Genomic DNA, 15,879 nt, shown 5'->3' on the forward strand with positions numbered 1-15,879 from the left:
TCTTAACCCTGTCTACTCTCCCACGCCTTCTCTCTAGCTCTCGAAATCATATCCTCCCAAATAGCCGGCTTACACCGAATGTTCTGCCCAGCAGCCTCGGCATCAAAACCGAATTGCAACAGTGCGTCTTCGCTACACCACTCACCTGTCGCCATGAGCCCAACGGGAATTTTGCCTTCGATGTCTTTCTCGGCAACTTCGCCTGCATCTTTACTACCCTCGGGTATGACGTAGCCGGCTGGGACAGTGATAGCGGGAAGACCACAGAAATTGGCGAGCCAGACGTATTCCATGCTTTGGAGGGTGTAGTTTCCGTCGTTGACTCCATAAGACATTTCGAACTTTCCGCCGCGGATGGGTGCGCCGGCGCAAGCTGTTGTGGGGGTTATGATCATCATACCGGGATATGTCTTCCAGAGATGGGCTAGATGCTTCATCAACATTCCTCGTAGTTTTTGGGCTAGTAGGTAATCGGTGGAAGGAGTCGTGCGACCGAGCGATATAAGGATCTTGTTGGCTGCTGTGATACCAGTGGTGTCAGGAAGCAAAGTTGACGCATCAGTGAGAACGGTAAGCGCATGTGCCATTTGACCTTCAGCGGGAAAAGGAATGTCGATCGGTACAAGAGTGTACCCATGTTTGGCAGCCAGAGATTCCACAAGACCACGAACCAGAGACTGAACACCAGGTTGGGCGCGAGAAATCCATGCGTCAAAGATACCCAAGACTTTCGTAACCGGAGGCGAAGGCTGAAGGGCCAAAGGCGGAAATTGCGTTGACGGATGCGGTTCGGCGATGGCTTCATATGCAGCAACCAGAGACTGCATATCACCAGCAAGAGGACCCTGAACAGCACATGTCGGCGAGTGGTTGGCGCCAGGCCAGGACGCGAGTCGATTATGGGTAGGCTTCAGCCCAAACACCGAGCAAAACGATCCAGGGATTCGAATACTTCCGCCACCGTCGCTACCGAGAGCAAGTGGTACGAGTCCAGCGCTGACAGCGTAGGCGGGGCCTGAAGAACTACCGCCGGTGTAATATTTTGGGTTAAATGGGTTCAGTGGCGTTCCTTGGTTGGGGTTGTTTCCAGTCGTGTCTACGTATGTTAGTGATGCCTAAACTTTGTTAAATAAGGACACGTACCCAAACCGAATTCGTGCATGGCGAGTTTTCCAAGAATGACAACACCTGCTTCTTCAAGCTTGCGAACGATCCAGCTTGTTGATGATTGTCCTTCAGCGGGAATCTCGGCATAGTCCTTCAAAGATCCAAGAGTTGTAGAGTACCCATCCAAATCGTAGTCATCCTTTATAGCTGAAGGAACACCGTCAAGAGGACCAAGAGGTTGTTTGTTCTTGTAGCGCTCCGTCGAAGCTTCAGCAGCTCTCATGATCTGATCAATCTTGAGTTCTCTCCACGCACTAGCATGTCTACCAGGCTGGGGTCCATCAAGCTGGATCAGAGGGAGGATCGCATTGACCACATCGACGGGTGTAATTTCTCCAGCGAGGTACAGAGCATGATAATCGGCTGCCGAGTAAAATCGAGCTGGGTTGAATACATGAGTATTATCCTGCTGTAGTGACGAAAGCTGGACTCTTTCACCGCGTTCTTTAGCGGCTTCTTGTGATAGGGCGAGTGGGTAGACTGTCGGGTCATATCTTGGTTCCACGTTTTCGATGTAGGTCCGGATCTTCCGGAGGGAACCAAAACCAGCATTTTTCCAAGCCGTTTCACGAATAAATCGAACCCATTCCATCCTATACCAATATTAGTGTCTGATTTCTTGTTTTTGACAATGTCGACTTACAAAAATGCAGCAGCAACGAGTAGAGGTCCTCTGATGACGGGATTCGGATTCCTTTCGATAGCGTAAGGAACACGAGGTCTAGAGAGCAATCATACGTCAGCATATCGACCACTTATAGTAGAGCTGTAATATTACTTACCCCTCCTGAGCCTCAGGATAGTTGAAGAACCTCCTCTCGCTGGTGTTCTCACTCATCGCCACGGTTTAATTATGTAGGAGTCAAAGTCTGGAATTAGGTTGGGAAGTTTTGGCCCGGAAATAGATAACACTGATCGATCGAGGAATTTAAACTCTCGGAATGGACGGCAACCGCGGAAGCCGATCCATTGAGACGTGTTTAGTAATAAACTACGTATTCGTCACGCGAGATCTGCATGAATGATGAATTGAATCTGATTCGTAGAATTGAGGTGGTAACCGACTGGCTACCTGGTCTGTTTCGTATGCAATGACTTGCTGACCTCCAAGTCATGGAGTACAAAAATAAGTAGCCCAAGAGGCACAGTCTAAGCATCGTAAACTGATCCACTAATTTCGTCTCTTACGCTGCCCGCGGCCAGTTTTTCTGATACCCTGAGGCTGAATGTGGAGTAGGAGAAGAAATCCAGACCCAACCTTGCTGTACAGAAAATAAATTGCCACGCAACGGGTCCAGCTCGGCATAAAATGGCAATATTATTCTGTCTCCCAAGACAACTGACTACTACCATTTCGAACCCATCTCATAATCGAGAGGACCATCCCATATATTTTCAGCAAAAGCTATATATCGCTTCAAATAATCCCGGTAGAAATCTAGAAAACTGTTAGAAAAATTCTTTTGATCAAATATTTAACAACTCACGGGCAAAAGGCCATCTCGCAGCAAACTTGTTCATCACTGGCAGGAACGTCTTGGCCCTTTTGATAGCATAGTCGGAATTATGATCTTTGACTATGATAGTCATGTTGTGCATGATACAAAACACGCTAACCATGGAGAGTTGACGAATGTCAACGTCTGCCCTTCTTGACTTGGTGAGAAGCGCTGCACAGGCCTTCAGGGCAACATTTTCGCACTTGTCGCGCCAGTCTGTACGCTCCGGAGCGTGCCCCCCTCCGTTCTTTGGCAGCCCTTCGTGGTATTCGTGGACAAGCATAGCACTGGAACGAAATGTTAGTTCGGTAAGAGGGCGAGGAGCACAAAACTTGTTAACAAACCTCAGACTTAAGACTTGGGGATCATGCCCTTTCCAGTAATCAGGAACTGTTATGTTACCCTTGTCATCCAACATTGTCAGCTTTTCTTCCTCCACTGCAGATCTTGTATTTCCGCGGTATCTGCTCCTACTAGTGCCCGGCTCAACATCGGAGTCGGAGTCAGAGTCGAAGACGGAACCATAAATCGGTCTGTCTCCTTTCCCATTATTGCGCTGCAGAATTCGACGGGCGCTCACCACGCCCTCATGCATTTCCACTAATCTTTGAACGGCCTCCTCGGAGCTGCACTCGTAACCATGATGATCGTATCTTTTCATCATCCATCCAACTTCTTTGCGTACGGGGTGGTTGCTATCGCATATGAGTGGCAGTAAATGACGGTCATAACCCATGGCACTGCCACAGGGCCTGCTATGCGTTGACATGGCAATCATTCTAAAGTAGGTTAGTTATGGAACATGAGATGTTGCTACTTTTCTTACACGTCGAGGGTCATCAAACACAGTTTCCAGGTAAGCTGCGCTTCCATATCCACTCCATATTCACGACACAGACTTGTCATGACAAAGGCCGAAGTGAGAGTCCTGTGAGCCTGTTCGAAGGCGCCAATTCCAAATTCGTACAGGGCAACTATGCCTAAAGTCTGTATCAAATGGACGTGTGCCTTTGCGTTTAACGAGACGACAGCAAGCAAGGCATTGATGGCCTTGTGTAAGTCCGTATGAAAGGTCATTTGGTCGAAGACTGGACCACCGTCCGATACAAGTGCAGCAGGCGAAGTGACCAGAAGCATCGCCATATGAAGTAAGGGCAAATACTTGTTCGAATCATTGTCTTCAGAATCATGGGAGGATACATAAACATAGCTGTCCATGTAGCAGGCTTCCACAATTGGAAACCACTTGAAAATATTGTCTTGGAGCAATTCGTCGATGGTGCGACCCTGATCCGATATCAAGGTCTCGACGAAAGTTTCCATATCTTTCGGAGGATGACTGACCGCAAATAGCAGCTTGCCCAATTGTTGATGACCCCGATCTGTCATTTTCCATTCCGTACCAAACGACTTTATCAAAGGCACATGCGGTTGAACAACGGGGTTCGTCTGGTTTTGGTTGACAAAGCAAGAATCGCGCCCAGATGGATCACTAGTTGAATTTAGTCTTTTTGTATATATCATGTAAACTAGTCCTATTCTTACTGTGCTATGCAGCGCGAGCAACGTGGGCGTACTCTATCGCATGTTTGCTTCCGAAGTTGGCATCGTGTACAGTCACGGTCGGATCTGTCTGGCCCCTGAAGACGTGAGGCAGCCCTTGCGGCCATTATTGACTCCACGGTTAGTCTAGAACTCATCGTGAATGACTTGTTGAGAGATTGAGTTGGTGAGAGGTTCAAGATGGTCAAAATCCAGGGGATGTGGTTAATTGTGTTTAATTAAGGAGTTGCTTTTTGGTTGGCACAGTAGCGGTTGGGGACTGCTAAATTAATGCCGGCACAGGGGTTGACCAGTTCACTGGGAGGTAAGTGGGCCGGGGCATCAGTGCTACTCCATTGCTCAATAGAGTAGTCACGAAGGCACGCAGCATCAAGCGAAAAAAGAGATAGCAAGATATCTGGTGATGAAGAGCATTATAAAAAGATAATGCCTTCTACAAGCAAAACAAAAGATCTGATGAGACTGGGACTCGAACCCAGGAGGATTGCTCCACCAGGAAATTGGTGTTAAGGTTAACCTTAACCTGGCGCCATAACCAACTCGGCCATCTCACCGATGTCATTGGATATTAGAGGAGTGCGCTATTTTGGAACAGGACTCTCTGTGACACAAACAAAGCGGCATCATGCAAAATCTCAGCAGATATAAAAGACAACACTATACAATATTTCAACACGATAGGCCGTCAAGATTAAACTGTCATCAAACTCATTTATTGTCTACTGTTTCTATCCTCATTTCACTAGAAACGTCAGAGCACCAAGCGCATATCCATCCAACCCAGTCTTGAGCGTGGGATGAATCACTGGAGCAAACTTGGATGAATGGTTCGCAGCAATACTTTGAGCAATAGTCCCCTCCCTCTCAGCTTCATCCCATGCATTTTCATCGACACATCCGTACGTAAAGAAACAATAAGGCGCATCCACAGCAGTTGCTAAAATCGAAAAGTCTTCACTGAAAGCCAGCTTTGGCATGTCCCTATCATATTGTCCTGGTCCTTCGCCAAAATGTGCTGCAAATGTCTGTTCAACCCTTTGGGTAACAATACTATCGTTTATCGTCAGGGGAAAAGCGCGGGTTTGCTCGAATTCGGGACTCTTTATAACATTGGCGCATGAACATTCTGCTTCAATGACTGTTCTGATGCGCTTCAAGAGACGCTCGCGTGTTGCTGTTGTGGTAGATCTTGTGTCAATGCCTAGGACTGCGGAATCGGCTATGACATTTTCGGCGTCTCCTGCGTGGATACTCGTGACGGTCACAACGCTCGATTCAGCGGGATCAACTTCCCGACTGACAAGAGTCTGCAACTTGAGAATAGCGTTGGCAGAAATGGCAATTGGATCCACAGCTGTGTGAGGCATACTTGCATGAGAGCCTTTGCCATGGATGGTGACTCTGAAGTTGTCTGCGCTCGTTGCGACGAGTCCTCTTCGGGTGCCAATTGTGCCGGTGCGGAGAGGTCGAACATGTGCTCCAAGAACATAATCTGGAACAGGGACTTCGTGTTTTGTGTATAGACCGTCGTCCACCATGGCTTGAGCGCCGGTGCCTCGCTCTTCTGCTGGCTGGAATGCGAGGACTAGAGTTCCGGTCCAATGTTCTCTTGAGGAGAATAGTGTCGCTGCGGCACCCAGCAAAGTCACAATATGCATATCATGGCCACACGCGTGCATGACAGGTTTCTCGGTCCCACTAGCAGCGTGAATCATTCGCTTGGTACTCGCATACTCTAAACCAGTCGTCTCTTCAACTGGCAAAGCATCAATGTCTGCTCTTAGAAGAACAGTAGGGCCATCGCCATTGCGGAGAACAGCTGCTAAACCATGACCACCAATATGAGGTTTTATGATTAAATCTTCGGGGCCAATTGCTTTGAGTCTTTCTGCAATAGTCGCTGCTGTTTCAACTTCCTGGTTTGATAGCTCAGGGTTTCGGTGGAGATGCTTGTACAGCTCTTCCAGAGGCCGCAAATCAGGACGATGCTGATCTACAAGCTGAGACAAGTTAGATGTTGACATTTTCGTTAGGAGAATGGGATGGGATTTTTTATGATGATAGAGCAGAGTCATGGAGTTGTCGGCTTATTTATACCGAACATTGGCAGAAGGATCTTGGTGCTTACACCATTTCGGAATGTATGCCTCAGGCCAATACGGTCAAAGCATCAGTCGTCAAGAAATCAATTACAGATTATTTTAAATAGCATTATTATTATAGCCTTTGTCTAATTTGATCGTTTCCATCCTTCTCTCTATTCTGTCGTGTCAACACGTGAATAATACCATCTGGTATCTCAATGACCCTCGGCGGCCAGCCGAAATGTTCGGAGATAGTTTCCGTGAGACCAAAGTAGAACGGGTCGAAAGCCAAATCATATAAGAGAAAACCGTTGAGTTAAACTTGGATAACAATCTAGCATCAAACCGGATGGAAGAAAATTATTCCTAAATTATCAAAACACCATATCCTAAATGCATCATACAAAACATCTACCCATCATTATACTTCCTAGTTGCTACTCACACCAGCCTCCTTCAGTTCATAATTTCCATACTCAAAAGCAGTCATCTCAGGAGTACAGGTCGTGTTAACCTTGGGCATCTTGCCATTGGTAAAGTAGTTTCGAATAGCATTGTTGGTGCAGTTCGAAGGGTGCGCAAGAGATGCGTGCTAGATGACATTGTCAGCATGAAATCATAACATAGAGTCTGCTGGATTTGTACTTACACCAATACCTTCATGGACAACAAGTCGACTTCCTGGGAACTTTACGGCAACCTTCCACGCGCTTTGTAGCGAAGTAACAGGGTCGTATCGACCGTTTACCAAGAGGATAGGATTGCTGGTGTTGACGTTGCGAAGCTTGTTGAGGTTAATTTGTTCAGTAGCTGAGAATCTCCATTGAGCACACTTCAGTCTGTCGTTAATGTTGACATCGGCAAATGAAGCTTCTTCGTATTGTGCTTGGTACATGGGGAAGAGATCATCGGGATCATTGATGCGGTAGCTGGAGTCGCCGCATGCGATCGCAAAGTTGGCAAAGCTGAGTTGAGGGTTCCATTTCGAGGGTTCAGCCAAGGGTTCGGCAGTTTCGTTTGATTCCTTTCCGACAAAGAATCCTTCCAGCTTCTTGGCAATTTCTGGGTAAGAAAATGCTGAGTACAACTTGTTGAAGATGTTCTGCTTTAGAGTGTAGGCTGCGAGCTGTTCTTCCTCGCTGCCGGCAAAGGCTTCTTCGAACTTTTCCTTAAAGGTCTCGAATAAGCTTGCTCCAGTTGTGTTTTTGCCGTGAAATTCTGCTAGAGAGCACTGGTCCTTTCCGGACTTGACGCAGTCATTGAACAGGTTGGCAAGAGACCTTTCGGTATCGATCAAGCTGCCCAACCAGGTAATAGCGGCATAATCATCGGCGTTGAGGTTGCCATCCAGAACGATTCGTCCCATTCGCTTGGGGAACATGGAGGCAGCAACTTGTCCAAGGACAGTGCCGTAAGAAACACCCCAGTAGTTGAGCTTGTCGCCTTGATCGAGAGCGTCGACGATTGACATCATGTCGCGGGCGATGGCAGGGGTTCCATAATACTGGCCCATCTCTTTGTTAGCTTCAAAGCAGGACTCGGCGATTGCCTCTCTCGACTTCCAGAAAATCGTCTTGGCGTATTCCCAGAGATTCAATCGGGGTAGATCGTTGAAGTCCCTGCGGTCAAGCCCTGTGGTATTTGACGTGTCAGGACAATTAAAAGGAATTGTGCGACCCGTGCCTCTATTTCTTGGTTAGTATATGTCAAAATAATATGAGATTATTTCAGTCTTACCGTGTATCAAACCCGATGACATCGTACTGGCCACCAATGATACTAAGATAATGTTAGCTAATGTGTCTAGTATTGTGAAGAGATATACTTACGGACGCAGTTTAGGACCATTGGTAAGCATGCTCTCCAAAGTAGAGAAGCCTGGGCCACCAGGGTTGAACAAAACACTACCCTTGTGAGGCCCTTTGGTGGCGTTGAGACGCATCAAGTCAAGGTGAAAGGTTTTGGTGTTGCTTGAGTTGGTGTAGTCCAGAGGGACCTCAAGTCTGGCACAGTCAAACCCCTTCTGGGTCTCGTTTGCAGTCTTGCTTCCGAAATCCAAGTTACATGTTGACCACTCGAGAGGTTTCTTCGAGTTGGTTCTGGCAATCAGGGAGGAGTAGACATCATCAGGTAAAGATAGGGCCTGAGTTGAGTGCAGGAGCACATGGCCAAGAAGAATGTTTTCGAATTTCATGATTGGAGAATTGCGGTTGAGTGTCTGGATAGCAACTACCTATCATGCAGTGAGCAATCTCCTACTTATATATGCAGATATCAACGATATTGTTTGTCTTAGCATGAAGCCTTGAAGCATGCACAGCCATGGGCTATTACCTGTTTATTGCCCCAGCAGCGCATCGTAAGTACATAAAAGAATAGGAAGATCCAATTGACGAATCATATCTCGTAAACTGAGCGGTACATGTTGATCTGTCATGTCAGCTCAGCCTTGCAAGCGCAACGTTTTTCCGAACTGGGTAAGTGTGTTTTCTCCTTGTGAGATGAGCCTTGTTGGCCACCAACTTGGCCTGCATATCAAATCTCTGATCCAGTCAGATCGACAGCTCAAACGTCATATGCCAAGGATCGTTTGTTAAGACTGGAATTAGTGCGCGGTATACGACTCAAAAGAGACAAATTAGCTTCTTGACAACGAATAAGAGACGACCAAGAGAAACGTGTTCGAGATGACGTATTGAAGTGCGAAAAGACGCGAAGGATTTTGCATTGTCTGGGGTAAGAAAAATAAATTTCGTGACTTTTCAATTCAGTTATTGTATCACAACAAACCACTCTGCCTTGGCTGTATGCCATTGAGTTTGGTGATACGTTGCACCAACCTATCGTTGAAGAGAGCAGGCTGACACTAGGAGAATTGGAATGTTTGTGATCTCCGGTCCTACACAAGATTAATTATCCGCCATGAATTAACCCGTTGATACGGAACAAGTTATCCATGCCACGTAGCAAAGGATCCCACTGGGTTTGATAACACACTGGTGAGCAAAGATTCTTGAAACAAGACGTCGTACTGGTTGAAAAACATCTGTTCTGACTTGATGATAACAGACACCTGATAACATATCAAGGGGATCTCGGCGTTCACTATTTCAATGGTTTCAATACAATATAACTTGATCCAGTCAAGTTAATGAAACCAGTTGTTCGACACTGCGGTCAGGTCAAGAGAGAAACGTCGCAAGAATGTGTCAAAGGTACTGTAATTCTGACAAAGGCTGCCGTTGCATAGAATGTGTATTGAAGAGAAACAGCAACGCATGCTTGAACACCGATGCATCAAAGCCACAGGTGACCTTGGCCTGAAGTATTAAAGACTGATTTGATTAGTAGAGCACTTCATCCCAAGTAATATAGCCCCCGATTACTCCTGCGCTGGTAGAAAGCCTCGTCATCATGCTTCTAGTCGTCAAGCTCCGCGTAGGCAATGTTCGTATCTTTAAAGCCCCAATCACCACCCCTGTTAACAAGTCAGTATAGAAACGTGAGAGAAGTTTGAAGGATAACGAACTCGGATTTTGTCGCGTTTTTCAACCAACAGTTGCCATTTTCTCCGCCGTCCAGCTGCGCCGCCATGCTTTTCGAGAAAACAATGCTCCTGCACCTCACTCCGTTGTGGTTATCGTCGTCTTTCTGGTTCATATTACCACAAGCTTCCATGCAGTCGTCGATAGTGTAAGCAATGAAAGCAAGGTAGTCAAAGACAACACCTCCTTCCTTGGCCCTGTCACCCTGTGGCGCGTTCACACCGCACCACCATTTGAACTCGTAACCCTTATTAGACTTGTAACTTGTCGCATCGTTCATCTTTTCGGGACAATTCAATTCTAAATTTGTTACTTTAGAGGCCGCCTTGGGGACGTAGGGGGCCGTGTCGTTGTCGGATGTACTGTTGTCGAAGGTTGGGCATGAGGTGGGTTCTGCCGTAGCAGAGGGAGCAGATGCCAATGCGTCATCTACTGGACAGTCGCTACTGCATCGCTTGGTTAGTAATTGTCGTTAATATCCTGCTGTACAACATACGATTTGTTCGCCAAAGCCGCGCCCAATCCTCCTCCTACACCAGCGCCGACAACGATGGCTGTCAATAGCGCGACAAGCCCAGCAAACGCCCATAGTCCTAGACCAAAGGGAGGTCTTCGTCCCTTCGGCGCTGGAGCCTCATACCCGGCGGGAACGTAATAGTGACCATTTTGGCTATTGTATGCTACCTCGGGAGCTTTGGCAGCCTGCTCAGCGTGCGTGTCGACCTGAAGACCATCGCTGTCCGGAAGTTGTTGGTGTTGATTCATTGTAGCCCGATCCACGACTCGAAATTCGACTACTATAAAGATCGTCACGAATCCGGCGCAAGATTAAAGATTAAACGAAGGGACGAAGAAAGAGGGCGGACAAGGACCACCAGCGAAGCAGTCATTGGGGGCGCAGCTCACGCTTTTGTACCGACGATCATTGCAACTCTGGTCCACAAAGTAATGAGCTTGGTTTCAAAAAAGGTATTGCAGGCTCTGATCCGTAAGCTGACCGTTCGGAGTCCGCAAATCAAGGTGCATTTTGGACCCCATGCCGCCAGGCACCCCTGCGAGATTGGAAAATTGGGAGCGGGTAATGGCGCGTTCAAGTGACACCTCGGATAAAGCTTGGTGTTTTGGGCAGGAGAAGATTCGAAGAATCAGCGTATAATCGACCTTTATTCCTTGACAAGTAATCCAGTGGACATATCGTTTTGATAGAGACGAAACTTGTCGTCCCGAGTGTTCAGCCTTGTTGGTTCGTTCCATATTCTCAACGTCTGTTTTGTGGCTCTGCCTCCAGCGTAGTATCGATGCGACATTTAAGGCTAGCCCTGTCTGCCCTGCCCTGTCACAGAAATGTCGGCAGTCATTCCTCCGTACTGGTGGGTGGTAAGAACACCGCCTGTACAAGGTAAACGGACTTGGCAGTTGAGGCAACCAATTGAAAGATTTTGGATGCGTCGAGGAGCTGAAAATAAATGTGAAATTGAAAAGGCAATCCGATGCCATGTTTATCATTGAGATCAAGTTTGACCCCGATCGTTGTTGCGTGGCATCGTATGACTGATTAAAACAGGAATTACGCTCGTTCCTTCGAATCCTTCGGGTGAACTTTCAACGTTGCGCGACAGTCTATCCCAAGAGGTCGAATGGCAGTCGAGAGAACACGGTGGGGATGTCAGGGGTTGACAGTGGACACTAAGGCAAGCGGGTCACTATTAAGCATGTCGAGAGCCTGACATGCGAGATGGTGTTGAGGTTGGGACGGATAATGAGGTACATAGCAGTACTCGGTAGACAAGGAATATAAATAGACATTGCGTCTCGTACTGGTAACCAGGTAATCATCCGATGAAATTCGGAGATTTGGTGAGTCTGTTGCAGGTTGTAGATTTAGGTGGAGAAGATTGAGCTGCAGGGTCGTAACGATGGACGGTTGGCTGCCAAGGTGCCCACGTGATCTTCTCAGTTTGGACCCACATGAGCTCATCTCGGACTCGGCTCCCCAAACACCAAACCCCATCCATACCAGGGCGACCGACATCGCATGCACGATCAACCCCTCGAGAATGCCATTTGACGGCCCATTGCGCCACTATCAATGGCGTCGCAAGCGGCTTTAGATACCCGCCAACATGTATAACCGCGACTCCAGGATCATGCGCAAGCTCCTGGGCAAAGCTTCAACCGAGACCCCCGCAGGCGATACCACCAATCTCTCCATCACGAGCGCACCCGCCTCTACCATTGCCGCCTCGTTCCGACCATCGAAATCCCAAGACGCCGTATATAAAGCAGGAGTTCCAATACTAGCTCTCGATGTCTCCCCCGATCGAAGAGCCGCTGTCCTCGGCAGCGGCCACATTCTCAAAACCGTCGTGCTCGACGATCCTACAAACTTCAACTTCAACTTTCGCGAGGGTGTCGATCTGAGAGCTGTCATCACTGCCCAACCTGCTGGTATTAAGGGTAACCAAGCCGCTGATCAGCTTAGTATCCGTGATGTCAAGTGGCATGGTGGCTCGACAATATTCACAGCTTGCGCCAATGGAAAGATCTTCGCATACGATGTCAACCGAATCGGGACCGGCGCAGGGGAGCCATTGGAGTATATGCAGATGCAGGAAGACTCACGTCAGGTTAATACACTGGATGTCAACCCGCATCTCAAGAGTTGGCTGCTTTCAGGTAGTCAGGATGGCATGACACGAGTTTTCGACACTGCCGCGCCTATTCAAGGCCGATCGGGTGGCATTACCTTTCGTCAACGCTTCGCACCGCTGAAATGCATCGATTCAGTTAGACAAGTCAAATGGTCGCCCAAAGTTGGACACGAGATGGCCTGCTGTACCGAGGGTGGAGTAGTGCTCAAGTGGGATGTGCGTCAACCAGGAAGGCCATTGCTGAGGATAAACGCGCACGAAAAGGCCTGTGCATCTATCGCATGGCACCCCGACGGTAACCATCTGATCAGTGGTGGTCGGGACACAAAACTACATGTCTGGGACCTCAGCAGTACAGCGGATAAACGGCAAAAGCCTAAGTGGTCTGTTACTACACCTGCGCCGATCTGGACTATCGCTTGGAGGCCAGGACTATGGTCTGCGACAGCACAGAGCAAACGTGTCGCTCAAATAGCAGTTTCTTATGACGATAGCAGCTCTCGCCGCTATGGAACTTCAGCAGTGCATATATGGGACCTGGCTCGACCAACCATGCCGTACAAAGAAATCGAGAGATTCGACATTTCACCAGCGGCTCTACTGTGGCAAGATCAGGACATGCTTTGGACCGTTGGACAAGATGGACAGTTCACTCAAAGCGACGTCGCATACGCACCCAAGGTCATTGATCGCCAATCCACTTCATCTGTAGCATTCTCACCTAAAGGTGATGTGATGATGTTCCTTGACGAACGATCCCACCAAAGCCATCGGCCTCGGCCCCCAGTCTCACACCATGCCGAAATAGTACCGCGCGGACCCTATGGCTCAAGCCCGAATGCCCCGATGTTGAGCATCAGCCGTAGTGATTCTGAGGAGGATGTAGTGGGCAGCTTTCTCGGTCCTAGACGACGATTAAGTCGTAGGAAAGCAGGGCGATCCCACTTGAGCACAACACCGCCGTCTAGTTCCAGTCTTGCTGATGACAACAAGCCGTTCCTTGCGCTCGATCAAGCCATTAATGTCACAGGCCTGTTCAAGACTCAACAAACGATGGCGTTCGGTCGTCTACCTGCCGTGAAAACAACACAGGTCTACCAGTACCTCTCAGGACTGTACCTCGAGACGCTTCAGCAAGAGCTGCCAGTCCAAGATGGCAAGCCGCTTAACAAGAGAGTTGGAATTATAATGGAACACTATGCCCGTGCAGCCGAGAGTGTTTCTCTGTTCCGATTGGCCCAGACATGGCGTATCTTGGCCTACACAGTTGGAATACTCCTTGATCGTCGTGCTCAATACCACCTTGACACACGCCTTGGACGCTTCCACAGAGTTAGAATAGAAGAGAAGAAGGGAAGTGGATTACTGAAGCCCGTTGACCTTTATAACGGTAGTCGAACACCTGGCGATGAGACGCCACGACGGGCTCCCGCAAAGACAGGCATCGGTGGCCGAACTCTCAGCGCTCGATCTCTCCTAGCCATGGGCTTCGAGAGCACATCCAACGTAGCGACTCCGCTTGCACGACCGGCCGATGCCGCAGATAACCAAGTCGGAAGGAAGCTAGCAACCGTTTCGGAACCTGAGGAACTGAGTCTTGGGCCTGGCATAAACGACAGGTTCGAAGACACCCCCCGACGACATCAGGAATCGGCTCCCGTTTCCGATGTCAGCCCTGAACCCGAAAGCTCACAGATATCTAGCACCGAAGGATACGACTTTTACGGTGCCGAAGTCTTGCTCAAGGCCGTCGACGTTCCACCTAAGAAGAAAGAACCGCTATCGCTGGGTTCTACGAGCCCTCAAGTCCAGAATGAGAGAGTCATTCGTCATGATTCAGAAGAAAGCTTTGCGCAGATGTTTTCCACTTCTGATGCGACCAAGCAACCGCCTTCAGCTTCTAAGAACACTGGTCAATGGCGGTCAAGTCTTGCAAGACATGCTTCAGATATGGATAAGGAATATCCAAGCCATATACGCGGTGAAGAGGTTCATCCATCACAAGACACGCCTACAGATTCGCCTCAACCTCGCGTCAAGGAACCAACAACTGACTCACCCGACGAGGTCTTTTTAATATCGCAGACCACTATGGGCACTGACGACTCATACCCTTCTCAGACATCGGAGCCTATAGAGGCTGACGACATTTCCCCAACAAAGACGGAGCCACAATCACTTCCAACCAAGACGGAATCCCCTCAACCACAATTGCTAACCTCGGCCAGTCACCCTGGCCGATCCGTTAGCCCTCTCAAGGACCTGTTTCCTGTCCACAAGGATCTTCGACCTCATGTTGTAGATACAGACTTCCTCCCTTGGGAAGACGACCCTCTATACCCATTCCCGACCGTTACCTCAGGCGTATCACCGGCTGTTTCGCCTCTCGATCCATATAACTCTATTGTAGAGGCCTTGCATTACGAGTCTCGATCTTCCGCACTAAATGCATCGGCCATTGTCCTTCTACTTAAGCCTTTAGTGCCGGAATTTGTCATCGACCACCACCAAGCGAGCGGTGTTCTACGACAACACCACTCGCGGTTGATGTCAATGGGTCTCTTTATCGAGGCATCACTTTTACGTAATTTGTGTGTTGAAGGATGGCCAGAAGGTCTCGAACAATGGGGCGACAACTACACTGCCATTTTCACGCCAGCGCAGCAGAATGGAAAGGTCAGTTTCTTCTGCTCCTCGTGCAAGAAACCAAGAGAACTTGACCCAAAGAATGGTCCAGAAGGCATCTGGACATGCGAGCGCTGTCGCACGACAATGGCGCCCTGTGCTGTCTGCGGTCACCGAGAGCCAACGCAAGCAGAGTTTACACCTATTGAAGTCTCCACGGCGATGGCATCATCAGGATCATTTCTTTCCGAGTGGTGGTACTGTCCCACTTGCGCGCACGGCGGCCATGCCTCTTGTCTTCAAGCATGGCACGCATCAATTGATGTGCCCGACACTAGCAATTCAGCCACATTTAGTGATGGCTGCTGTCCTTTAGATGGCTGCGGCCACGCTTGTCTTCCAGGCCGATATCGTGGCGAAACAACAACCGCCCGTGCTGACGAGATTGGTCGCGCGACGGTGGAGAAGACTCGTGCCAGAGATGAGCGAGGACCAAGCAGCAGTCGTCGCTCAAGCCCGCGTCCAGGAACAGATCGATCTGTTAAGAGTGATGGAAATGATATACCCCAGAGTAGAGCAGTTGGTATGGCGAGAGATGCATTAAATAATAAGACCAGTGGCGGAATCTTGAGTTCGAGTCCTGGTAGGGTTGTTGGTACAGGAGAGAGGGAGAGGAGAAAGAGTGTCAAATTTGCAGGTACAGATCGTTAGTGATGATTGTTGCATATTCTTGGACAGCTCCTAC

The 15,879-nt window shown here is 48.7% G+C and overlaps 6 protein-coding genes across 6 annotated transcripts; 1 reads left to right on the top strand and 5 right to left on the bottom strand.

Annotated features, from left to right (window-relative positions):
* Nucleotides 1-2: 2 nt before the first annotated feature.
* Nucleotides 3-2,005, bottom strand: FPSE_06806 (uncharacterized protein; the record flags this gene model as incomplete). Its single annotated transcript, XM_009259924.1, has 4 exons — nucleotides 3-1,096; nucleotides 1,144-1,760; nucleotides 1,811-1,888; nucleotides 1,950-2,005. 4 exons carry the CDS (start codon nucleotides 2,003-2,005, stop codon nucleotides 3-5), a joined length of 1,845 nt encoding a protein of 614 aa, XP_009258199.1.
* A 508-nt stretch (nucleotides 2,006-2,513) lies between these two features.
* Nucleotides 2,514-4,055, bottom strand: FPSE_06805 (uncharacterized protein; the record flags this gene model as incomplete). Its single annotated transcript, XM_009259923.1, has 4 exons — nucleotides 2,514-2,605; nucleotides 2,655-2,953; nucleotides 3,011-3,445; nucleotides 3,493-4,055. The coding sequence occupies 4 exons, from the start codon at nucleotides 4,053-4,055 to the stop codon at nucleotides 2,514-2,516; spliced, it is 1,389 nt and encodes a 462-aa protein (XP_009258198.1).
* Nucleotides 4,056-4,963: 908 nt separating this feature from the next.
* FPSE_06804 (uncharacterized protein) lies at nucleotides 4,964-6,253 on the bottom strand (the record flags this gene model as incomplete). The annotated part of the gene is made up of 1 exon (XM_009259922.1): nucleotides 4,964-6,253. One exon carries the CDS (start codon nucleotides 6,251-6,253, stop codon nucleotides 4,964-4,966), a length of 1,290 nt encoding a protein of 429 aa, XP_009258197.1.
* Nucleotides 6,254-6,687: 434 nt separating this feature from the next.
* FPSE_06803 (uncharacterized protein) lies at nucleotides 6,688-8,507 on the bottom strand (the record flags this gene model as incomplete). Its single annotated transcript, XM_009259921.1, has 5 exons — nucleotides 6,688-6,702; nucleotides 6,759-6,905; nucleotides 6,963-7,998; nucleotides 8,051-8,092; nucleotides 8,143-8,507. 5 exons carry the CDS (start codon nucleotides 8,505-8,507, stop codon nucleotides 6,688-6,690), a joined length of 1,605 nt encoding a protein of 534 aa, XP_009258196.1.
* A 1,226-nt stretch (nucleotides 8,508-9,733) lies between these two features.
* Nucleotides 9,734-10,623, bottom strand: FPSE_06802 (uncharacterized protein; the record flags this gene model as incomplete). Its single annotated transcript, XM_009259920.1, has 3 exons — nucleotides 9,734-9,791; nucleotides 9,843-10,304; nucleotides 10,355-10,623. 3 exons carry the CDS (start codon nucleotides 10,621-10,623, stop codon nucleotides 9,734-9,736), a joined length of 789 nt encoding a protein of 262 aa, XP_009258195.1.
* Nucleotides 10,624-11,981: 1,358 nt separating this feature from the next.
* On the top strand, nucleotides 11,982-15,845 carry FPSE_06801 (uncharacterized protein; the record flags this gene model as incomplete). Its single annotated transcript, XM_009259919.1, has 1 exon — nucleotides 11,982-15,845. The coding sequence occupies one exon, from the start codon at nucleotides 11,982-11,984 to the stop codon at nucleotides 15,843-15,845; it is 3,864 nt and encodes a 1,287-aa protein (XP_009258194.1).
* Between the last annotated feature and the right edge of the window lie 34 nt (nucleotides 15,846-15,879).

The sequence above is a fragment of the Fusarium pseudograminearum genome, chromosome 4, assembly GCF_000303195.2.
Source record: "Fusarium pseudograminearum CS3096 chromosome 4, whole genome shotgun sequence".
NCBI lineage: Eukaryota > Fungi > Ascomycota > Sordariomycetes > Hypocreales > Nectriaceae > Fusarium > Fusarium pseudograminearum.